The 25,262-nt window shown below is 40.6% G+C and overlaps 1 protein-coding gene and 1 long non-coding RNA gene across 3 annotated transcripts in view; one reads left to right on the forward strand and one right to left on the reverse strand.

The window, feature by feature from the left end:
• The window catches only part of LOC105303535, a 46,122-nt gene that overhangs the window by 19,537 nt on the left and 1,323 nt on the right, over positions 1-25,262 (forward strand). For both annotated transcript variants that reach the window (XR_002777066.1, XR_002777067.1), the window contains exons 4-6: positions 262-324; positions 815-903; positions 8,187-8,265. This is a non-coding gene — a long non-coding RNA (uncharacterized LOC105303535). The remainder of the gene's footprint in view (positions 1-261; positions 325-814; positions 904-8,186; positions 8,266-25,262) is intronic.
• Positions 3,578-25,262, reverse strand: part of LHFPL2 (LHFPL tetraspan subfamily member 2) — a 148,641-nt gene continuing 126,956 nt past the window's right edge. Inside the window, exon 5 of the mRNA XM_011377254.2 lies at positions 3,578-7,541. Coding sequence (XP_011375556.1) covers positions 7,285-7,541 — 257 coding nt within the window. The 3' untranslated portion in view covers positions 3,578-7,284. The remainder of the gene's footprint in view (positions 7,542-25,262) is intronic.

Here is a 25,262-nt window from a genome sequence, read left to right on the forward strand (position 1 = left end):
AGCATAAGCATATTTTTAAGACCTTTGATGTGCATTGCCAAACTGCTCTCCAGACAATTCTATCAATTTATGCCTCCATCAGCAGTGTACAAAAAGGCCTCTTTATCCATACTCTGCCAGCATTGGATGTCCCTTTCCTAAAAAGTCTTTCCCACCAGTAGGTTTTGACAAGTAATCAGGAGGTTTGCTTTCTGAGCATTCTGGTTTCCCATAATGGGCTTGCTTAACACGACCTGTTTATTTTTTGTTTTTGCCAACTAGGAGTGACCATATATCCTGCATCCACAGAGAAATCTTCCACTTCCTGAAAGCCCGAAGCTAAAGGTGATTAGTACAGGATGGAAAAAGAAACAATGACCTTAGGTAGCCAATCCATTGAGCCTCCCTTAGTAAAATTAGATTGGTTTTAACAACAGGTTATGCTATTCTTCATGAATTTTTAGAACAACTCTTAATTTTTAAGATCAGTCCTAAATGGTAGTCTGGGTGGACAAGATTCTCTAATTTTCTTCTAATTTTGATTTATTGAAGACTTACTGTATATCAGAGACTATACTAAATGCTTTACATATATCACTTAATCCTCATACCAAATCTATGATGTCATTTCTGTTGTCCCCATTTTTATAGAGAAGTAGGAAATTATCCCGGTCACTCATTGAGTGGTAGTGAAGGGCTAAGGATGGGCAATTAGATCCATGTCCGCTGACTCCTGCCACATGTGGGGCTGCTTTTGCCACATGCTGCCACCTCTCTCCAATTCTGTTGTTTTTCTGTCCTTCCACATTTCCAGTAATTCATATCCATCTTTTAGGGACAATGGATCCTAGAAATAAAATCAAGAAAAATTACAACATGTATTTTTGATGTCTCAAGACCAAGGCCTTGCTCCACAACATGTGGGTGAGTACCTACAGTTTGCTCTTCAGCAGTGTTAACTTACTAATAAATAGTCTTTGGATTTTGTGTGTGTGTTTGGAGAAACTTTAGATGAAGACAAAGCCTTATTTATCAGGTTAACTATGAAGAAAATATGCCTCTTAGGTAATCATAGATGCTTATCCTGGATGAGGGATTAGTTGTAATAAGAAGAAAAACTCAAACTGTCATTTGTTTTACCACTGTCATATACCTGATGAGTTTTTAGTGTCTGTTTCCAGGATTAAGTGAATTGCAACACATGGTGTCATCTTTGAAAGTATGAAAAATTACCAGGTCTTTCTTAGAAAGGAAGGAAAGATCAGTGTTTTCATCAGTTGTCATCTTATAGTATGATCTTTTTGGAGTTATACTTGGAAATTATTCTAAGAGTTAAATCCATAGAGATGGTGTCCCCTGGGGTTCATAGTGGCTACCTTCTCACTCTATACATTCAAGATTGAAAGAAACTACAGCTGTTCGAGAATATAGACTTTGGTGTCAAATCATTTGAGCCTTGGCTTTGCCACTTATTAGCTTTTTAATTTGGGACAAATTACTTAATCTCAGGGTACTTAGTGACAGTTGATTTACCTATAAAATGAGAATGATAGTTTCTATTCATAGGGTTTTGATGAATAAATGAATTATATGAAGTGTTTAGCACAGTACCTACACATAGAAAGTGCACAATAATTAAAAACTCTTATTGTCTGCACTTGTGTATTGATAACTTCCAAATTTCTGTCTCTAACCTGGTCTTCTCTCCACAGTATATTCCTAGCTGCACTCAGGACCTCGCCATTGGCACCCTAAGCCAAACCTTCCTACCTTCCCTGTCTCTGCTTCTCTTAGCTTCCCGATCTTGGTGGTGGCATCACTTTCCATCCTGTGCCCATATCAGATACCCGAAAGTCATCCTGAACTCTTTCCTCTCCTCCCTCAACTGCTTCTAATCAGTCACCAGGCTGTCCATTTTTTCTCCCTAATGTCTGATTCATCTCATTGTCTTCACTATCACCTGCCTTAACTTAGGCTTTCTTCTCTAGAGAATAGACCATAATGGTTTCCCCAGAACATAGGCAGTTGGAGGACTGCTTGCTTGCAGGTGTTAAGACTTTTTTAGGCTGTTTGGCTACGAAAAGCTGCAATTATCTACATGTTTTTTGATTGATTTTTCTTTCCCTTGTGGTTTTGTTACTTCCTCTTATTTATTTATGCTTTTATCTACATCCTGTATACCTAAGCAAAATGAGCAGTTCATGTCTTAAAGACTTATTTTGCAGAACTCTTCAGGGTGAGGAGGAAGCTGCAAGGAAGAAGATAGTAGTAGGGACAGCAGTAGGATGGCTCAGCCAAATGACTCAGCAGCTGATAAAGCTTCTGAAATAAAGACAATTATTGGTTCTTGCTGCTATGAAGAGTGGGCTAAAAGTTTGCTTTGATGCTGTTATTCTTTAGTGGCAGAGGTGATAAAGATACTAAATTACTGAAACTACTGAAATAACCCACTTAAAGGGAATGTCCAAGATAAGACTGTTTTTAAGTGGTTGTATGTTAAGCAGAGACTTTGAGAGCTAGGAATAAGCTGAATGTGATGTGTTCCAGGAATAGTAATCATGGAAAGTTTACCTAGTAGCAGAATTGCCAAGTAAAAACTAAGGATGAAATGGGAAGCACACGTGACGGTTCCCCAGCCTCTGCTGAAATTTAAAGCCAGGGTCCTTTAGCTGTTATTACATCTTTCTCAAGAGTTAACCCACAAGAGGGTTAACTCTTGAGAAAGATGTAATAACAGCTAAAAAAAAAACCCCAAAAACCAAAAAACCAAAAAAACAAATTTTCTAATTTGCTTGGCTTATTTAGATCATAATGTTTGGAAATTTTTTCTTTAGTGATTTGGATAATTTTGTCAGTTTTTAATTTTGATTTCTATTAGAAACCTGGCAGGTATGTTTCGAAATCAAAGCATAAATGTAGTTTCAGCTGTCACAGGCTCCAGATCAGGAAAAGAAATAGCCATTTTTGTTTATTCTATCAGATAAGTGCTTCGTGGAATATGGAGAGTTGAGTAAAAGTTTATGAAAAGGGTCGATAGTGTCATCTTTGCGTTTATAAATTAGAATTCTGCTTCTAGATGAGGCTTTTTATGGGCAGGATTACCATCAGGAAATTTGGATGAGGAACTGCTCTACAATTGGCTTTTAATTCTGGATTTTTGTTGGAAGAGCAGAATGTGCCCTTCAGTTTTTTTTCTTTGTCATTATACATACTTCCTTGTATGTGTGTATATATATGTATAAATATGTATGGGTATATATTTGTATTTCTTTGTAAAACCTTTTTAAATGCTTCCAAGCATTTTAATATTTCTTAATTTTACTTTAAGATAGTTGTACTTGAGTTTTTCTTTTTATAACTATGTTGATGCTTTTCCAAGGAAGAAATATATACAATGCTTATCTTGAATTCAAGCTAACCTAAGGTGGGATATGTTGCTGGTGAAAAGAATAGTTAAAATACCTGAATATCTTTTATCCTGTGGTCAGTGTTACCTATACGTTAGTGTTTAAAATAAAATTTGACTGATAGGTCTTTTCTTAATCAAATTATACACATCATATCGAAACCAATATACTTAGATTTGAACGAATTCAAATAAGTTTGCAAAATCTGGTTTAATTCAGATCTGGGGAGAGGAGGGGAGCACATTGTTAAAATACATAGGCACAGGAACTTAATCAATGCTAGACAAACAATGTATTAGTTTACAATATAATAGGATAACCACAAATTTGAAGGCTCAAGTTGAGTCCATTGGGAGTAAATACAATTTTATATTTGGCTCAAGTGGCTGTTGAAGGAGTTTCACCACAGTCTCAGAAGAAATCCCAGTTGTGCCTTTAATTCTTTTGGCCCTCGGGAGTCACTGCTGCCCAAATACAAACGCAGGCCAGGGATTTCCAGTGGCCAACATGTTATTGCACAAAGAGGTCTGTTCTAAGCCAGACTCTCATGGCTAAGAAGGTGTAAGATCAGCTCTTAGTGGTCTAGCATTAACATGGTCTACCAAAGCATGTTAAGAAATAGCTCCTTAGTGATTATGTACCAGCTACTAGTTATCACACTAACAGAAAAGGCAACAGGGCAGCTTCACATTTCACATGAAAGACTAGCATTAACTGGGCCTGGCTTGCTGGCTTAACTTTCACATAAAACTAGTGATTATTTTAATTTAGACCCAGAAAAAAAAATTTATACCAGTCTTTTCTTCACATAGGTTTGTGTAGCATTAAAATTGTTTTGGGTTAATGACTAGGCCATGAAGGCAAAAATGTTTAACTCTTCCTTTGCCAAAACAGAAACAACCCCTGTTCTGACTCCTGTCCAGTTTCCAAAAAAACAAAACATACATACACCTTTGTTATTGCACATCTTTCACACAGACTTGTGTATGTATAATATATATATTTTTTAAATATGCTACACATAAAAAGACTATGGCACTTTACAGAATACATGTTTAACAAAGATCATTACACCACAGATGTTTGAAAACTATACAAAAACCCTTACACGATTAATGTAACATTGTTGAATTAGCACACAGGTTTAAAGAATCCACAGAATCCAAGGCAAATATTTCTGCCTTCTTAGAGTTCCTTGAGAAGCCCAGCCCATCACAAAACTTTTAAGCACAAATGCAAGCAAAAATAAATAAGACTTTTCTGGTAGTAGTAATGGTCCAAGTATATTAGATTTTTAGACTGAGGCAATTAGGTGATTAATAGAAATTTATTAGAAAAATAGATGTGGGTCAATAATCAGTCTAATTATTTTTAACATACTTCTAACATATTCCTCATATATTCAGTGGTTTTTAAACAGCTTCTGCAGTTGGGTCTAGACTAACATGATTTTGGATGTTCCATTCATCTCACCCGAAGCCTCGTAATGCACTAAAGGTTAAAAGGCCCAACATTACCTCTTATTCTTTACTACAGAAATTCCATCTCTGCTCTGCTTACTCAGTGTTTAAGTAGTTTTTAGTGGTTTGGGGTTTTGTGTGTATATGTGCTTTTTTTGGTCTTCTGTTGCATTCAGAATAGTGAAGTAAACAGTGTCAAGTGACTTCTGTTCAAGAGAAGTCACTTTTTCACTTGTGACTTGTTATCTAGGGACACTCACCACCTTAGCAAAGACAGGCAGTAAAGATGATGGATTGCTCAGAGGATCCTCTGGGCTTATGACTTGTCTGTAAGGAGAGTGAGAGTTTAAAATTGGTGTTAGAAAATGGGTTCTCTATCTTTTGTACAGAAAAGAGTGAATCTTCTGACACATTTAAGAAAAAAAATGTTTTTATCAAGAGTTGCCTGATGAAGCGAATTTTTTTTTTTTTTAAATGAAAATTATTGGCAGGGCTTAAAGTAGTTGCTGTGGTGGCATCAGGACTTAGTTAGAGCATATAAATGCCTAGTCAGGTATAGGAGCTTCATCCAGTGGCTGCCAAAATCTTTGTCAAGAATAGAGTTAGTGTCTCCAGAGTGCTTACACAAGGCTGCTATTAGTATATGCATTTACTCTTTCTCTTTTCAAAGAAAGAAAGTCATAGGATTTACATTTTGCTTGTTCTGAACTTTGGTCTAAGAATGGTGAACTCATTAAGGCCTGGTTCCACACCCTTGCCCCTCCTGCCCTTAGCTCTTAATCTATACGATAAGATGGTTTCTGGTATAGGCCAAAGGCCGGAATGGAGTAAAACTTGAGTTGGTCCATTCCATTTATATGTAAAGCAATTAGTTGTTCTGCACCAAGGCAAGGCATGGTTTTAGACTCACTGCTTTAAGATGATTCACTGCGGCAAGGTTGTAAAATCTGAATCAGGTGGCACTTAACAAACAATACCATGCCCAAACAAGGTACGTAATTTGTTAAATTTTCAAAACAAAGCAAGCCCTCAAGTGAGCAGATTCATAAACCCATAGACACTGAATCCTTCCAGAAATCTGGCAACTCCACTCCAGTTGCTTATGTTGCTATGGAGTGTTTATCATTCTCCAGTTCTGAGCTCAAGGCAAATACTAGACTAGGTTTTTTCTGGCCACGTTGATCATTCCAAAGTAAATTTGAAGTGATGGTTAATACCATTTTCCTGAACCAATGATATTGGTAATTTATAGAAACTTGATTAAAAGCCCTTGAACCCTTTTTAACAATGGTAGTCAGTTCTTTTTGAAAACAGGTATAGGCAGATGCCATGAGCTAGCTCTTTTTTTGCATTCACTTTCCTACTCTATGCTTTCCTGGGAATGAAGCCTTTGATGCAACTCACCAGTTGCAGCAATTTCATGTTATTTCAGTATCAACACCAGTAACTAGAAAAACTCAAGCCCCGTGATTAGCTTTTTTTTTTTTATGCACAGAATGGCATTTTGCTGCTGTTGGGGTTGGAAATATAGCTGACTACAGCATGGTTACCAAACAAACAGTGGGAAAAGGTCTCTCCACAAGTGCTGAGATTCTGGCAAGTTCTCTCAGTGAACATGTGAATGAGGCACAGCTGGCTTGGAGACCTCTCTGTCCCTGGAATGAGGAAACAGTGAGATTTCTTTTGGCAGTCAAAGCCCAGTTCCAATGCAAGGAGAAAAACGTGATCTCAAGTGGAAGCAGAATGAATTTGTCTCCACTAGCAGGAGACACATTTTATTCTCAGGATCCTATCCTTATTCTTTGAGTGGCAGTTCAGTTGATTCACCTTATCCTGGAATTCAGCCTAGAATTAAATTCCACAATAGGATTCCCCACTGCCCGCTTTGGTGTGCTGAGCAAGAGACAGTATCTTGCTCTGCCCTTTAGCATACACCCTATGCCCAGTAAGAGTGCAGTCTTCGTTTTAGTCTCCAGTTGAGACAGCTTGAAAGAACTAGGAGCAAACAGTAACATCAACCCCCAGACCTCATTCTGAGGCAGAAATGCTCACAGGCCTGCAACCTTGTGGTAGAAACACAACTCAGAACAACCAGCAAACCTGGCTAACAGTCTCTTCTGTTACAAGAGAAATGCTGTTTAATAGTTTAGATCAATATCCTTCACTGAGCCTTGGGGGAGATGCAGTGTAGCTGAACTTGTTAACTACACGTCTGTTTATGTACTATTTTCATGTTCTCTCTCTCTCGATTTGCACTGTGGTCCTCATGTGCAGTCACTTTGCTTAGCTAGATGTTGCCTCTCATTGGTACTGTTAAGGCTCCAGGCTGTGGAATGTGGCTTTTGTAGGTAAAGGCTAGTTCTTTACTTGACTCAAACAACAAAACCAGAGGTGGACTGTTTCACAAGGAAGAAAATGGCATTTTTGTCTCTTCCAAATTAAAGGAGGCAGATAAGGTTTTTCCCCTCTTCGATTTCTTCCTGAACTTTGTCACTGGAGGTTGCAATTTCTGCTTGTGCAGAAAAGATGGCACAGATGAAGGTGAGGACTGTTCCACCGATGGCAGTATAAAAGGCCCAGCCCAAGGAGCAGTCTCCAGGTTTGTAGGCCGATGCGTAGTGTCCACAGTAGGCAATGGCCTTCTGGCAGCCCCAGCCAGCAGGGTAGAGTATCAAACCAAGGATAAGGAACAGGCCTGTAGGGTAGAAGAGAAAAGAGGTGAAAACTCCCATGGCTCCATAATGTAAAGTGAGTACCTGTACAGATGGTGTAATTGTTACCTGATTGCCTGCTTTAGGTTATGGAATCTGTTCTGCAATAGCAAGTGTTAGGGACTGTTTCATACAACTAACCTGACCTGACCAAGATACATCATCACTTTATTAGAAATATTTTTAGCTGCTTTCGTACATGTGGAAATGTGTACCCACGAATAAATTCTCTTCTAGAAAAGCAAATTAACTTCTTACTGAGGTGAACATTTCCCTTCTGGCCGAAGGCTGAGGTCGGCATACTAAAGCCACGTAAATGTGGCCTTGTTTTTGTAAATATCTTATTGGAAATCAGCTAGGCCCATTTGTTTATGGAGTGCCTATAGCTGCTCTTGTACTGGAATAGCACAGAAAGTAGTTGCTACAGATCCTATGGCCTGCCGAATCTGAAATAGTTACTATGTGGCCTTTTGCAGAAAGAGTTTGCCAACATTTGCAAACTTCATAAGAATTTTTTGTCTGAAGGCTGTTAAGTGAACTCGGCCTTGGGTAGACACTAATAAGATGTTTCCATTTCACTGACCCCACTGCCCTGTCATACTTAACGTCTGTCTTTCTATTCTTTACAGCTTTACTGCCCACTGTGTAATTGAGTTATTTTTCCAGCCAGCCTGGTGAGTGAGGAGCAACTCCGGGGCCAGAACTATGGTAAGTGAGGCACAGAATGCTAGGAGACAGTCACTTTTCGGTATCCACCCTTTACTTGCGGGAACCTGAGAGCGAGTTGCTTGCCTTGCCTTAGTCCTGGCCCCAGCCAGCCGCACAGCAGAGCTACTTATGGGGAAGTCCGGAACCTGAAATGACAAAGGCAACTAAGGGCCCCCAAATCTTACCTAAGAAAACTTTTTGTAGAAAGGATGCTGCAAGGGGACGGAGTCATTCTATGTGGCATAAAAAAGAACGTTTTCTCTCAAATATGACACCTATGTAATCAGGATTGCTAATTCATAACCCAAAAGACCTGTTTTTTAAATACTATAGAATAGCATTTCTATCTTCATAAATCTTGGCTTAATTTTTTCTTACTGTTATTAAAATTCTCCAGGTTTACTATCTCAGGGCTTTCAAATCATTTAGAGCAACTTGCCCACAAAAAGAACATGTGATAGTATTAGGTTTGAAAGATCAGATCAGAGACAGTATTTGAAACTACAAATCATAACTTTCATAGAGCTGTCTTCATCTTGTGATGGCATGTTCTCACCAAGCCTGACAGTTCACTACTATAGTGGGTTTTGGGGTTTGATTGTCCCTACTTTTCCCAAGTTAATCCCATTGTTCTACTCTAGCAGAGGTAGAATGGAAGAAATCTGTTCATATGCTCATTTTCTGAAGAATGATGTATCACAAAAGCAGCTTTGTAACTCTGCAGCCCTCTATTCCTCTAGAGGCAGTGGAGTGCTGGGAGCAGAGAGGCAGTGATGTGTAGCTGGGGAAATACTAACCAATGTTGGGAAGCATAAGTGAAAGGAGCAGCAGACCGAGGCATCGTGGAGAGATGCTATTAGAAATGACTAAGAGCATAGAGTAATTCTCCCAAAGATAAGGCAGCCAGTGGAGAATGTGTTGGTACTCTGGAATATGCAAGGTCTTGAACCAGCAATCTTGGTTTGGGAGTGTGGAGACAATTCAAAGGCTAGAAATCACATAGTTAGAAAAGCCCCTATAGCTAGTGTGAGCTAGAACACAAACCAGCAAGATAATGGACCACAGCAAAGACTCACTAAATTAAGAGGTGGGTCAGTTAAGAGCTCAGAATTGGGAGTAAGACATGTCTGAATCCAAGTTCTGCCGTCTCTGAGCTGGGTAACCTTAGAAAAGTCTCCTAACCTAAGTATGATTCCTCACCTGTAAAATGGGCTAATACTTAACTCAACGTGGTTGTGAGTATTGAAGTCTATAAAGAGTACTTTCTGTATCCATAATAGCAGCAATAATGACACTGGGACAGAAGACTAGCACCTGACAATAGTTTAAAGCCGTTCACAGACCCTTCCCATACGTAAGCACAAGCCGTTTAAAGTTTACCAGTTATGAATAAGCAGGTCAGCTTATTTTTGTGGGTATATTTTGAAAGGTGTAATAATTTGGGGAGAGGAGAACCCAGGCTACAATTTAGTACCCTTGAAAGAATAACCATCTGCATCTGAACAGATCTTACTCATCAGGGGGAGAGCTAAAAATTGAGCTAATTTTTATATTTCCAAGGCCTATGATAAATCCCAATTAATCCCCACCTTGTTTCCCAGGAAATCTCACCCACAGTGCATGGAGCCTTGTTGTTCTCCCTCAGGTGCTAAGTTAACTGCCCTGGGAATCATGAGGCACCATTGCTGGGGTTTATATAAGGATTCGGAGGTTCTTTCTGGCATATAGCCACTGCTGCCAAACTCTAGTGCAGGCCCTAGGCAAGGGGGCATGAGCTGCTCTTCTCTTCAAAAGACCAGTGTTTGTGTTTGAATGGTGGCTCTAATTAAATATTAACTGCATTGTTTGTATTACATGGCTTAAACAAGCCCAGTAAGTGAAAGTAATGCATTTCATTATGATAGGGACAGAAAGCATGGAGTTTGTTGTCACATAGCACCTCTGCTACCCTGTGCTAGACTCACAAAGTACCTGAATTTGGTTGTCTTATCCTTCTAGGAAGTACACTAAGTTTAAAATAAATAATATAATCTTTATTTTAATATCAGACCCCTTTTCACAGCACAGCCAAGAACATTCACTCCATTACACCTCTCTAGCTATCTTAGGTGCTCCCTTTTCTGATAGCTCAAAGTTTCAGAAGTGCTTTAGGCCACCTTAAAATCTAGTGGCTGCTACTGGCCAATTTGTGAATGACCGTAGGGAGACTTATTGTATAAGGGTGCCATGCTTATGAGTCTGTCAAAATCCTCAGCTTGAATATTTATAAGCCCACAGGGCATTCTGTGTGGGAGGATAATAAAAACTGGGCTGTGGTATGTCTCCAAGAGGGATGTGTGCTGAAACCACATGCTCCCAGCCCGGGAAGCTAGCCTAGACAAACACAAAAGTACCTTATCTGAATTCTCAGCGGGTCAGGGGGAGGAAGTTGCCACTGTCTACCTTGCCCTGGCTGGTAGGCCTTTCCTCCCAGCACTCATCAGAGTTGTCATCAGCATGGTTAATGCCATGAAAATGCAAGACCTATATCTAAGAAAAAGAAAAGAATGGGCCTTCAGGTATGCAAAAATTAAACTCACACTTTTCATCTTTCTGGGTATTTATAAAAAGGCTCTTCTACCAAAAGAATTCCAGATAGTTTAGTGATTTGGGTGGCCCTCTCTGGTGACTGCCACACTTAGGCCTAGGTCCTGACTCGCCACTGTTCTTGGGGCCCAGAGCAGTGTCTGAGCAGTGGTTCCTGGGCCCTTGTGAGTATCCCTTAGGTAAGTATCCCTTAGCGAAGCACAAACATCATCAGAACAGATTCTTCTGCTTCCTAGTAAAAATTACTGAGAAATAGCACATAAAGGTTTCCCATCTCTCAGGGTAAAATCAAGCTTCCTTTCCCTGGCCTTCAAGGCCCCACGTGACCCAGCTCCTTATTACCTGTCTGAACTCACCTCTCTACCTTTCATACTCTTGTTCTCTCTGCTCCAGCCACACTGGCCAACTGGCTTTTCCTTGGACACATCAGGCATGCTTGGGTCTTTGCACTTGCTATTCCTCTCACCTGCAGTGCTCTCCTACCACATAGCTTTCAAGTCATCTACAAATGCCACCTTCTCAGTGAGACTTTCCATTCCAGTCTATTTAAAATTTCAACCACCTACTTCTCCCCCACTTGCTATCCCCCTTGCTTGCATTATTATGTCTTTTTAGCGCTTATTGCTAATATGTGACCTTTTTTTTAACCTAAGAAATGGCCATTTCACTTGGTTCAACCTACTGTTTTTACTTATTTTGATTGTTCATCCACCTCCATCCTAGACTAAGTTCCACAGGGGCAGGGATTTTTGTATATCTGATTTACTACTATAAAGCTAGTGTTTAGAATAGTGCCTGGCACATAGTAGGCACTTAATAAAACTTAAATGTCAATATAATTGTTTTGTAATATTTCTAAACCATAGTGCCCCTGGGGAAAAACGGTAAAATAACTCTGACAGAGACCGATCAGTAAGAATGAAATGTGCCAGCAGGAAAGGAAATGGAGACTCTTGGTTGGCTGACTTATCCTGTTACACTGTCCTGTTCTAGGCCTGAAAATCCCATGGTTTAGAAGCAAAGTTGTGCCCCAAATGGGTTTGATGACACCAGCTAATGAGACAAAATTAAAGTCCATGACTTAAGAAAATAGGCAAGAGAATATAATATAGCAAGATATACCAAGTCTACCACCAACTGGGCATGGTTTTTCTGGTCTTCAATTTGGAGTATCCAGGGACTATCAGCTTGGTTGTGGCTTATATCCAGAAGCCAAATGGGAGGTGAGGTGTGCTCTGGATTGAGTTTCACACAAGAGTCAAACAAGAAAATGGTCTGCTCTCCCTTTGCAGCTATTAAAAAGGCAATTTCTGAAGTTAGGCTAACCTATAGTGGTCTCTGAGGACTTTCTATCGCCTTACCTTAATGCATTATTGTTTTGGTGTATGTTTTGTGGTGGGTGATAGAGAACGGAAAAGACCAGGCCAGTGGGCATTCACTTTTCTTTGACTGGCATCTCTCCCTGGTATCTGGCTCAGCATAATAGGCCCAGCTGGGAAGAGGAGGAAAAGCAGAGAGAATGATACTGGCCAGTATCCAAAGAAAATAGCTACCACTGAAAGAAACCATAAGTAACTCAGATGGCTGGTAACCTCTGTCATGGCTCGATTTGATAGGATGGAACCATTTTCCACAACCTTAAAAGATATCTTTATCCTTCTGCCCTTTCTCTTGCTAACAGCCTCCTGATTCACTGTACCAAGAGGATTAGATGCTAGCATCCCACCATGGGGTCACCTGAGGGATGACTCAACCTTATCTGAGGAGAAAAAAAAGTAAATGAAACGAAACTGATGGTTAGTTATTTGGACTACCCTACAGATGCCTCCACAGACTGGAAACGGAGCCCTGAGGCCCACCATACAGTGCTGGCTCCCATGATCGGCTGGGCACCAGCTATTAGATTGCAACACCTACCACGCCCCACTGCTAGTTTAGTAATATTTTCCACTACCTGAAACTAACTTTCAGACTCAACCCTGGATTCTCAGCAGTTCTACCTTGCTGCACAGGAATTTTCAGAGTCTCTATGGGCAACCTAAACATGTGGTTTGGGTTTAACTTAAATAATTAGAGTCCATGAGCTGTGTCCCATCATTGCTTTTCCAGGGCCAAAAACATAGAGGATGCTAAAAAAAAAAAATGAAATAAACCAATCTTCCTGCTTTCTGATCAACATTCAGCACTAACTGTGATTATTAGACCAGCCACAAAATATAAGTATTAGGCAGTTTTCTTGCTACTGACCTGGAATCAAACAATGTGATATCAAATACAAGTTTCAATCAAATCTCTTAGGTGGCAAGAAAAACATCTCCATAATCCAGCCAAGCCCCCAGTTTTGGAAAGATGAGGCATTGCTAAATACATTAATATTTTACTTGGTCTGAAGATGACTGGCTCAAGCTTTAAGATTATGGGATGCTAGGAATGGGGGAGCCAACTCTGCACCACAGCTTTTCAGTTTGTGAAGGAAGTGAGCAAAGGCTACAGTCCTACCCTCCAGATCAGTCACAAATCACCACACTTTCACAACCTGCTGGCCAAGAGAATGGACTCAAAATTTTTTGTGTGTGTGGATACAGAAAAAGGCCATTGTTCCTGGTCTGAAAAGTGTAAAAAGTAAAGGCTGGCTCCTTTATATAGAATAACAAGCAAGTATTTGGACATCACACTTCTTCAGACAGACTTCTAGACTAAATAGTAAAGACTAACTAGACCTTGATTTGCAAAGGAAATTTACTAAGGACAGGAAGAAAACAAGGCCATCTGTTGCTGCTACCAGCAGCCTGTGGAGAAGCCCCGGTGAGAGGGGCACAGTACTTCGCCTCCACGGGATTATAACCAAGGAGCTCATTCCAAAGCTATGAAGTATCCTATTTCTGGAGTGAGTTTACAGCAGACAGTTGATAGTAGGTTTAGTATCTTTTGATAAATTTGGACTCCAACAGAGGAGTGTCCACTGAGAGTACCCCAGGTGCTTTTCCTGGCACCTGGCACAGTAATGAGTAGCCATGACAGGGGCAGAAGAGTGGGATGGTGGCCGGGTTACAGAGGCTTTAAATACTTTCAGGCCAGTGATATTCAAGGAATCTGGTCACACTACACACATCACCATTCAGTGAACAAGGGGCTGTTATTCATGTGGACTCCTTGGGCACTCATCCATCTAGACATATCTCCCCTCATCCCAATTCCAATGTCACCTCTATGTGAAGCATTTGTCAGAATGTTATTTTCTGCGCGCTCCCACTGCCCTGTGCCCATCCTTCTTTAGCTCTTTACCGCATTATTATTTTTATTTATTTAACAACTATTTACTGAGTTACCTACTAAGTGCTAGGCATTATTCTTAGCCCTGAGGATGTAGCAGGACTGAGTCTCTTGAGGACAAAAAAGTTGTATTCTCTTGGTATATGTCACAGTTTTGTCTTAGCATTTACTATAAACCTCGTGAGTGTGTCACAGTTAACCTTGGGTAGGAAAGGTCAGGAGTTCAACTTATTTCTGGCTTTGAAACAGCCACTGACTGACTCACTTAGGAACACAGACTATCAAACATCTATTCTCCTTTCAACATATCTCTGAAAAAATGGGGGAAAAAATCACCCTATGTTGTTTATCCCCATCAGGCCCACCCTGTGACTCAGGTTTGGGATATGGGCCGAGCTAAGCCTGAGGTCCAATTTTGTTTACCTTGCTCAGTTCGCTGCAGCATAATGCCAGGAGGCTGCCCCTGCTACCAACCCCTCTACCCCTCATCCCCTTGCCATAGGCAGCTCTCTAATGGGAAACAAGGTACATCAGGCAAGAGAGTGACTGGCTTTCTGTATCCCATCCTCATTCTGGGACAAGTATGGGACAGGATTACTGGGGGATGATAGTTTCAATCCACAAGTTCAAAAAAGCACTGAGGGTATTGGGTTAAAGGTAAAAATAGACAGGATAGTCTTTCTTGCGTGAATTTTAGGATATCTGCCAGTGAGTGTTCTGCCTCCAGGTGGGAAGGAAACCTATCGCTTTTCCTTCTCAGCATCCTTTGCTGTTTTTCCTTACCTTCCCAATCTCTACACACCCAAGTGCCCAGGCTCAATCCTTGTCTTCTTCTCTACATTCTCCTTACCAGTCATACTTAGCCCCATGGCTTTAAATATTACCTCTCGGCTGACATCTCCTGAATTTTGATCTCCAGCTCAACTCCAGATTTGAATAACCAACTACTTACTTGATCTCCACTTGGATATCTAACAAAGTACTTGAAAATTATGTCCCAATCTAATTCCTGATTCCCACTCCCCACTTTAAAACTTGGACCTCATCTCAGCAAATGGCAGTTCAATTCTTATACCCGCTAAGGTCAAAAACTTAAAATCATCTTTAACTCTTCTCTCTCAGAGTCCTCATTACTCTATTAGCAAATCTACTGGCCTTCATTCTAGCTCTTCACTTTGCCTGGAAGCTCTTCCTCGATTGCCCACACAGCAACTCCTTGATCTCCTTCAAGTCTTTGGTTAAATCTCTTCTCATTGAATCTTACCCTGACTTCCCTATTCAATATTACAGCTTTCCGCATTATCGCCCCAGCATACTCAGCCTCTCTTACTGTGGGCTATACCTTTTTGTCCCATCACCCATCACTTTTTAATATACTATGTAATTTACTCATTTGGTTTACTGTCTTTCTCCACCAGCTGAATGTAAACTCCATGAGGATAGAGAACTTTGTGCAGTTTATTCTTTATGTATCCCAATTGACTAAAACAGTATCTGTCATGTAACAAAGTGTTCAATAAATATTTGTTGAATGAATGAAAAGCTAGAGTACTGTAAAATAGATTTACACTTTTCAATGAAGTGAATGTGGAAAATTCTTGCCAAGTATTTTAAATGGTTGGAGGAAATTTTTCATCTGATAACATGAATCACAGGGATTGGCAAATTTTGGCTACAGAACACCAACCACACTTACTAATAAAACACACATAGGGTCCAGACCATGGGACTGGCCTTTTACTTTGACCACAAGCACTAAAAACTTTCTGGCTACAGGAAATGGCTGTTTGTTGGGAGATCACACAGAAAAAAGTAGTAAGTCAATTAAATATAATAAGTTTTCAGTTTTCTATAGATCACCCTTAGTTTAGCCTCAAAACTCTGGTTCGAACTATGCCTGACTGCCTGCAGAGAGCTGAAAAGTCAGGCTGTGGCTGACTTAAGGGAACTGCCCAGGAAAATGGCAGAAGGGTACAAGGGGAAGTGAAGATGAGCCATGGCAGTTTCCAGAAGAGGTAACGGTGGTGTCTAGAAGCAGTGTGAGCCTGGAGAATGGGAAAACCAACAGAAGGTGCCAGCACTGAAGGCAGAGAATGTAGAACTGCTCTACAGCCCAGAAAATACCCGCTCCTATCAGAAGCCTTGAGGGCAATGTCACAGATCAGTCTCTGGTGTGTGTGGTGGGGGAGGAGAGCAGGAAGATGTTTCTCTGCTTCCAGCAGAGGAAAAACATGTTTAGTTATTCACCTCTAAGTCTAGGACTGTCATGTGGCACAATAGTTGATGTACAGAGTGTTATACGACCTTATGCAAGCTAGTTAACATTTATCTGTATGCTTACCTCTCTTCTCTAAAGTTTTATTTTTCCCAAAATCGTCTTTCATGCTGAGACTTGGAAGTCATTTTGGCAGTCTCTAATAGCTATTTGTCAGTCAACTGTTGTTAGGTAGGGACATTTTCTATTTTACAATACCCCAAGGCAAACTGTCAGATATTATTAATTGAATTTGTCATCAAGCTATTCTTTTCCAAGATCATGGTGTGAACCTGTACAATTCTCATTTGCAGGGACTTTGGAGACACTATGTAGTGATAATTCTCAGTTGCCAGGACAGGGCTAAACCAGGTTCTGTTTTTTTTTGTTTTTGTTTTTTTTTAAAAAGAAGAGCTGCAACTTAGAATTTCATGGGTGTAAACAGTTTAAATAAAAATTGCAAGTAAATGGTAAACCAGCTATCTGGAAAACTATCCAGAACAATGGCAGCTAGATAGATAGATAGATAGATAGATAGATAGATAGATAGATAGATAGATAGATAGATAGATAAATTGTGTGTGTGAATGAATGAATGAATAAATGTTTTACCATGACATAATACACATTTGTCCCATAATAAAATAGCATTGATTTCAAGGCCTCCTAGATGCCTCAAAGCATGTACTTGTGGCTCATATGAACTCCCATTCGATGGTAAACCTGTTGACAGGGCTAAGGAGTGTGTTCCCTATCCCTTGGTTTCTGTGTCTCCATCCCAAATCCACACTTAGTGCCTATGACACACTATACATACTGTGTTGATGACCAACTTCACATGTCATTTCTGATTCCCATTTCCTTTCTAGTCTTCAGTCTCTGGAAGAACCTTTAGAAAAGTCTTCTATGGTAAAAATGGTAGATTCCAAGTAAAGATGACATGGAGTTGAAGCAATAAACACCTTCCTCCAATTTTATACCTCCACAAGTAATGCTTTAACTAAAGCTGGAAGTTTGTGCAGGTGATTAGAACCTTTAATGATCATACCAATATTATTATAACAGCAGCAGTGGCTAACGCTTATGAGTGCTACAATGTGCCAGGCTTTGACTAAGCACTTTAAATATAACTCATTCAGTCCCTGTAACAGTCTTATGAGGTTGGTTCTAGTAATATCGTCATTTGAGAGGAGGAAACTGAGGTACAGAGGGATTAAGTAAGGTTACAAAGCAAATCATTAGTGGAGCTGGGACTGAAATCCAGGCAATAAGGCTCCAGACTCCCCTCCTGAGTCATCATACTAGACTGCTGCTTTATTATAAACCAGAGACTGTCTAGTTTCTAAGACAGAAGTGTTTGTCCAGCTGAAGAGGAGAGATTGATATGTACTCAAAAGCTGGCTTCCTTATACCTATGACAGGTTAGAGAGCAGATGAAGAATATTGAGGGAGAAAACCACAGAAGTGCTGTGAGGGGATGATGGGGAGGGGAAGGCTGCACCAAAATAAAGGGTCATCTATTGTCAGGCAGGTTGATTTGCTAACATTACAGCAAGACAACAAGAAAATAAAGAAGTTCCATCCCGACCTTCTCTTTCATAACAATCTAAGTGTCACCAGCCTACTTATTACAATATAGATGCCACTTTGGAATTGCTGCCCTGGGCCAAAGCAACTTCTACAGAGAAAACTTAGAGAACAAGTCAGAATAATGTAAGGTTTCCTATGATGTCCTCTTCTGCAGGATGTGGAACACTTGTAGGAGCAGAAAACAAGATAAAGCACAAAACCCATCAAACCAGAGGAAAAATATGTAAGCCATATAATCCGCTTATATTTTAGTCTTTGCCCTGAGATTCTGTATGCGTTGGAACCATCTGAAATTGCACATCCACCTAGAACACTAATGCCATCCACAAAAAAACACATCCTGTGCCCTCTCCAGGACAGACATCTGTAGCCAATTAGACAAAATCCAGCACTGAGAACATTCTCAGACAACCCCAAAATTACATACCTCCTCCAGCAGGTCAGGCTGTTGTTTAGCCATCTGGCTTCCTCCAAGTAGCCTTTCTTAATTCATAGAACAGAGCTGATGATCTTTCCTGACCTTCTCCTACCCCTGAATCTTTGAGCCACTACTCGTACATGGTAGGTTTGAGTTAATCCTGTGTTTACAGATCTCTGCTTGTCCAAATGTCCACATGCAGGGGATGCTGCTCTCAATCTTAGAGCGTCCAGTGCTCATGAAATCCTGCTTATGACAACTGCAGATGCCAAAATAGTGGCCCCCAGGCCTCTTCCTCCTCTCACCCAAGGAGAGCCCTAGTCCCCTGCCTCCCAAGCCCCAAGGCTGATGAGCAATGATAGTCCAGCCTGCTTGTCTTTTCCATTTGCCAGGATGGGCCACTGGCCTCAGTACCAAAATTCAGTTAGCCATTCAGAGTCAGGGATATTGGAACAGTACTTATAGAGTCATGTAAAATATTATAACATGAATCAAAGATTTCTGCCCAAGAATCACCACCTTTAGTTAATCTATACCTTTGGAATCACTTTGCCCCATTAAAGTTTTTCAATTTTTTAATGAAATGTATCCTACAAAGCCCAAACAGAATTTGGCTTTAGTGATTGCCAGTTCTTAAAATGATTCTTACTGGTTTTTCATATGATGGCTCCATGAATTATTTATGTTCTGTCTGGGAGGGCAGACTCCATGTCAGAATCGAGACCAGTATTTGCTAACTCTTTTACTCTCTTCCAGACACCTAGGAACTTAACAGCTGTGCTAACACAGATTCATCAGCATAGCACAGCTCATGTTTCTGTTAGTGAACAGACATTTACTGAGCACCTATTATGTCTGTAGCAGGCCCCATTCTGACCACTAGAGATAAAACTGGGAAAGACAGAACCCATATCCCCTCATATTTTAGAACAGGGTCCTCAACTCCCGGGACATGGACTGGTACTAGTCTGTGGCCTGTTAGGAACCGGTCTGCGCAGTAGGAGGTGAGTGGAGGGCCAGGGAGTGAAGCTTCATCTGTATTTGCAGCTGCTCTCCAGCGCTAACATCATCGCCTCAGCTCTACCTCAGATCATTAAGCATTAGAGTCTCATAGGAGCACTGGTCCCTGGTGCCATAAAGGTTAGGGACCACTGCTCTAAAACAGTGGTTCCCACACTTCTGGATTTTATACACTAGTACAATAGCCAGAAAAATTATTGAGAGGTCAATATTTTTATTTTGCTAATACAAGGACACTGAAAATAACCATTATCTCCTCATCATCATATCAAACAATATTTTAAACACAAAAAAGGTAAAGGCTGTACTCTAAGAATAAAGGACAGTTCTTTAAAATGAATACATTTAGTTCTATGAAATCTTACTATATTGCCCTTATCTTTCTAGTTTCTGCTGTGGACTGGTGGAAACCTTAGCACAGTGTGGACCTGCACTCACTCAAAGGCAGTAACTATTGGGAGAGCAACTACTGAGAGGCCCCTCGGGGCGGGGGTTGTGGAAGGCGCCTCTGTTAGGATGGGGACCACTTTGTCAGAATCCTGTGTATGGCACAAGTAACAGGGTAGCATAAGGAGGCTCGCTCTGAGTTCTCTGTCTCTTTGGAGTCCAGAATCTGAACTTGTTCTCATTACGCCTCATTTTAAAGTTTCAAGAGTTTATGGCCAAGCTAGACTGGGCCCAGCTTTGACATTTAATAACTACTTTGGGAGCCAGATCAGGAACTGGAGGTCAGAGGGTTCACTGGTAATGAAAAGGGTTTTCAGCTGACGACTACAGTGTCTTTGTAGAGCAGATTATATCTACATGTCAGCTTAGTACATGATCAATGATATCAGAGGTTTTGAACCAGCAAGATCTTTTGAGGGGAAAGAGGAAAGGTGAAGAATAAAGTATCAATAATTTCTTTTTTAAATGCCTGTATGAAAGCTCATGTCATCTCTCTGGAAGATGACATGTCTTTTCAGCTCTCCTAAAAACACTCCCATAGAATTATAATTGGCAAGAAAAGTACTCTTCCAGGGTGGGGGCTGGAGAGTAGATGACAGAGCAACATAAAGAGAATGCTTTGGAAGACAATCAGAGCATAGTTGTCCTAAAAAGGCCTTAAGTCCAAGGCCCTGAGAGGAAGCTTCTGTTACAATTACTCAGAATTAAGGATCATCAATTCAGAATTGTCAGATGCCCTTAGAATATGTGGAGAAACAATCTATAAGAAAGATGCACTTCTCTCTTATAGAAGCCTAAGTCTCAGCAGTAATTCACATTTATAGGCAAATTACTTCACTCGCAGTTTCTTCAGCCTTAACTCCTGTTAAAATGCATCCCAACAAATTAATTTAGCCAGATTACTCTTTCCCATGAGTTCATGATAAAGCTGTACTTCACATTTCAAGTGAGAGGCTGTTTCCTAAACTGTTTACATACAACTGGGAGAAATTTATGAAATACATTCTTGATATATTATTCATCTGAAATGGAGGATTAAGAAAGTGCTCCTGTCTGACTATAACCAAAATAAATTGATAATTCAAAATAAACTGCCAAAATAAGTAAAATGAAGTATATAGCAGAGTAAAAGACATATTAAAGAAATTTAGTCATTGAGCTATAAAATTTGCAGGATGATAAGTAAATTTCTTGCTTGCTAAGTAAGGTCTTAGGGTCCAGATAATGTTAAATAATTCCCACAATGTGTCATCTTTTCAACATGAGGTCCCTGAGGTTGGCCTTGAAACACTGAACATTATAACCACCGTGCATTTTGGTTTGAAATTTTTAATACTGGTTTCATTTTTTCCAAATGTGTATTTTAGATTTTGTCTGTACTGGGTGCTATCTTAAAAAAAGAAAAAAAGATTGCTGACCATTTACTAAACCTACTGGGAAGATTGTATACAGTAACTGAACTCATGCATATGGCTGCCTTTGCACACAGTTCTTCATAGGGGATGCAGATTACTTCTGAAGTAGCGTCACCGCTTAGAATACCACCATTGCATTGGGCTCTTAAAATGGAGTGCCTGAACTGCTTGCATAAATATTCAGAGCCATACTTAAGTGATTATTTGTTAATGGAATCTGAACATAGACTATCCATGGCTCCATGATAATTTATGCTACAATTAAGTGGTTTCCATGGCAAACTACTTTCCACATTTTATTTGCATATCAATTGCTATATCTGAATTTTAAGAGAGTTTGCAGTTTTCTTCTAGATCTTCCAACTAATTCTTTAAAAGTAGATCCCAGTTCCTAGATTTACTTAAATTAATGCCTGCTTGATCCATGCTTTTAGGCAGTAGTTTTTCACCTAATTACAGGTTGAGTTCTTTGTTCTCTTTATATCTGATGATACATATATCTTTTGCTTCTCTAGGGTATAGTTTATAAAACAATGACTCTAATATGGCTTAGGAGTGGAAACTCAAGAAACTGTAGACCTGAGTCTACAGGTCTTTGCACTTTGTAGGCAACCAATAAAAACGCCTTGAATTGAAATTTAATTCTGGCCGCCTTATAACATTTCTGCTTTCTTTAGTTTTTACCACAGGATTACTAAAAGTCGACGAATTAGTAAATGTGTCATAGTGGTGTTCTTACACTGATCTGTTATAACTGACTTCTGGCGGAGGCATTATCTGTCTGGAGAGGCAGAAATCAAGAGCCTCCTTTTGACAGCCAGAAGCTTCCCGTGCCTCTTTCTAAGAAGGAAAAGCAGGGGATGCTCCCTCCACTTTTCTCATGCTTTTCTTTGATGATATTTTGAAAGTGGGCAACCAAGGTCACGCTACCTTCTCAGAGAAAGCCAGGAGGACTTCTCAGGTGTAAATTTAGGGAGCAAAGTCTCTGTGAAAGTAGGAATCTTTTCTCATTTCTTTATGCTTTCCAAGCCTCTCTTCTTGCTCCTCTCCCTCCACAATGCCTGATTTGGTCTTTTTGGTCTGGGAATGAATGCGTAGGGCATGGGAAAAATCGAAATGGATGCTGGGATCAGACTGAGTTGTGGTTACCTTCCTGATGCTAAGGTTATTTTTCATCCTGTGAAAAACAGCAGTTAGAGTACCAAGTCCTAGATAGTAATCATGGTATATTTCATATGCCTCTCTCTCCTTCGACATGCACTCCTATTTATGACAGACCAATTCCACAAGCAGTAAAGGCAAACCCTCCACTCTTCTCTCTCAGATTCTTCCTCTTTTATTCCTTTCCCTTTCCCTTCTTTTTTTGTATTGTCCTCCTGCATCCTCTGTCATTGCTCACTTCCAAGAAAAAGCTGAGTCCGCACGCACCAGCCCTTGACCCGCCACAGCAGACAGCAATTCCCATGAGCACACCCTCTACCCCAGCCCAGCAGAGGCACAGTTCAGCCCCACAGTAATCTATCAGGTCAGACTGGTGGAAGAGCTTGCTGAGGCAATCCTGCTGGATTGAGATGGATGTGGACAGATAGAGGGCTACAGGGAGTAGAGAGTGTGAGAGCTAACCAGACACAAAGAAGCGAGCGAACATATGAAGGACTGGAAGGCAGCAGGCAGCCAAGCCCGGCATCTCATGTGCTCGTTCAACTCACGGCATCCCCAGTGGAATAGTCCAAGCCAGCATAAGTGAGCCAAATCCTGAGCTCATTTTAATGGCTTCTGTCCCAAACCTGAGTCACTGGGGATTCCACGGACTTCTAAGAGAGTCCTTCATGCATTTCCAGAAACAAACTGCATGATGCCGTCATGGAAAACCTGGATCTTTGCATTCTACGGTTTCACTATGGATTACATCCAGGTCACAACCTAAGGAAGACAGCTGGCAAAAACCACCCTGCTGGCCGATCACCCAGCTTTTGTAATGAATCCCAGAGGGCTGTGAACCGATGTGTGTTTCTGGCTCTGCCAAGCCCTGGACAAGTCTTCATCTAGTGAAGACCAATCAGCCTGTGATTTATTCTGCAAGGGGAGTCTGAGAAGCCACCTGCAATCAAGACTCAGCTGCTAGAAGCTGCCTCCAGAAGGGAAAGGGATGGAGAACGTACATGTCAGTGGGAAGAGGAGTGAAAGGAAGAAGTTCTTTGTTTTCCTGTCAATTCAACTGCTAGCTTCCACTTAAAAAAGAAAAAAAAAAATGCTCCGAGGAAACCCACAGTCCCACCAAAGTCACAGGACTGCTCTATACTCTCCACCTCTAGCACAGGCAGGCTTTTAAGGGGCCAGGGAATAGCACTGTATTATGTTTGATTTCAATAGAACAACGTCAACTCTAAAGACTATAAAAGATACTCCTATTCCTTAGAATGAAGCAATTCTAGGAAACATAAAAAATATCCTAAAACCTGCCAAGAAAGCAGAAATACTTTAATAGTCACATAGCTACCAGTTATTATTTACTATAGCACTGTGCTTAAGCCTGTCTCTTATAGTATCTAATTTAATCCTCAAAACAACTCCGGGGCATATATGTACTATTATTATACTCATTTTACAAATGAGAAAACTGGCTTAGAGAAGTGAGGTCAGTTGGTCAACATTTCACAGCCACTTTAAGGTGAGGACTGGTCCAGGGCCAGGTGAGGCTTGAACTCTAATTGCTACTGAACACCGAGGACATCTGTGTACAAGTGCTTAGGAAATGTCAGCTGGGTGCCCACCATTAGGCTAGGCCTTGAAGGCAAGTCCTGCTACCTGGGTTAACTTAATAGTCAAGAGTTGTATTTCATTATTTTTTTTTTAGTTGCCAGATTTTGAGATTTCCAGTGAGGTAGCAGATTCACACCCAACTTCTAAAATCAGAATATCAAGATTTTGATGATTTATGTTATACTTTTTATAGACAATGAAGGCTATACAAGCCTGTGGCCTGTTCATTCTTTAAAATTAGGTGTAGTAAAGGAATATGCTTACAGTATCTTATAATTTTTCATTCACTTGCATTTTACAAAAATGTCATTTTTGCCAAAATGAAAGTTGTCAGAATAAACACAGTCTGAATATATTTCCAAAGACTATCCTTCTGTTGCTCTGGCAACAGCCTCTTTTCTCACCATCTGTTTCAGTGTCGAATAGATCCAGCCAGGCAGGGTTGATAGAAAGGGGGCATGGGGAGAGAAAAGACTGATGTTCACAGCTGCAACAAGTTCTTGGCTGAGGCTGGGGCTGACCAGATGCTCTTACAGACTGGCCAAGAGGAGAGAAAGCAAGTCAGCTGCTTCAAACACATAAACTTTCTCAACCATAGGTCCAAGGACCATGACTGCCATTTATGTTGGCTTGAATTGCCTGGTGTACACCTCTAATAGGGAAGAAAGAGACCACTGAGCATCCCTTACAGATCACTTTCCCTACCCCCACTACGAGGGAGTCGGCTGACTGATGCTTAGTTCTTTCCCAGGATTTCTTCTCAGAGGAATGGCTGTTCAGTTGGAAGGAGAAAAGCAACCACTTCTTCCCTGTATTTCAGTGCTTACATTTAGATCAGTGTGCCCCAGAGATAGTCTTACTATACAAGAATCTCTGCCTCCTGCCAATTTAAAATTTTGAGTAATTTCAGACTTGTATGCTATAAGTATTCATGGGGAACAAAAATGATGGGAGCGGGGAGAAAGTTAAGATTTTTTTTTTATAAACTCTAAACTTTGAGGAGACATGCGGCCAACAGACTAACACCCAGAGGTGTGCTGCTACTTCCTTCTCCTCAACCCTTCTTCCCAGAGGCCTGATGCCAAGAGAAAGGGGAGGGGAGGGAGAGAAAGGGAGACGAGGAGGGAAGAGAAAGTCAGGAATAACTCACTGGAGTGTATGAATAATACCAAAGATACGTACTAATCTTTGTGTCGAAACGAATGTTCTTGCCATTTATGTGAAATAGCAA

The sequence above is a fragment of the Pteropus vampyrus genome, unplaced genomic scaffold (assembly GCF_000151845.1).
Source record: "Pteropus vampyrus isolate Shadow unplaced genomic scaffold, Pvam_2.0 Scaffold11, whole genome shotgun sequence".
NCBI lineage: Eukaryota > Metazoa > Chordata > Mammalia > Chiroptera > Pteropodidae > Pteropus > Pteropus vampyrus.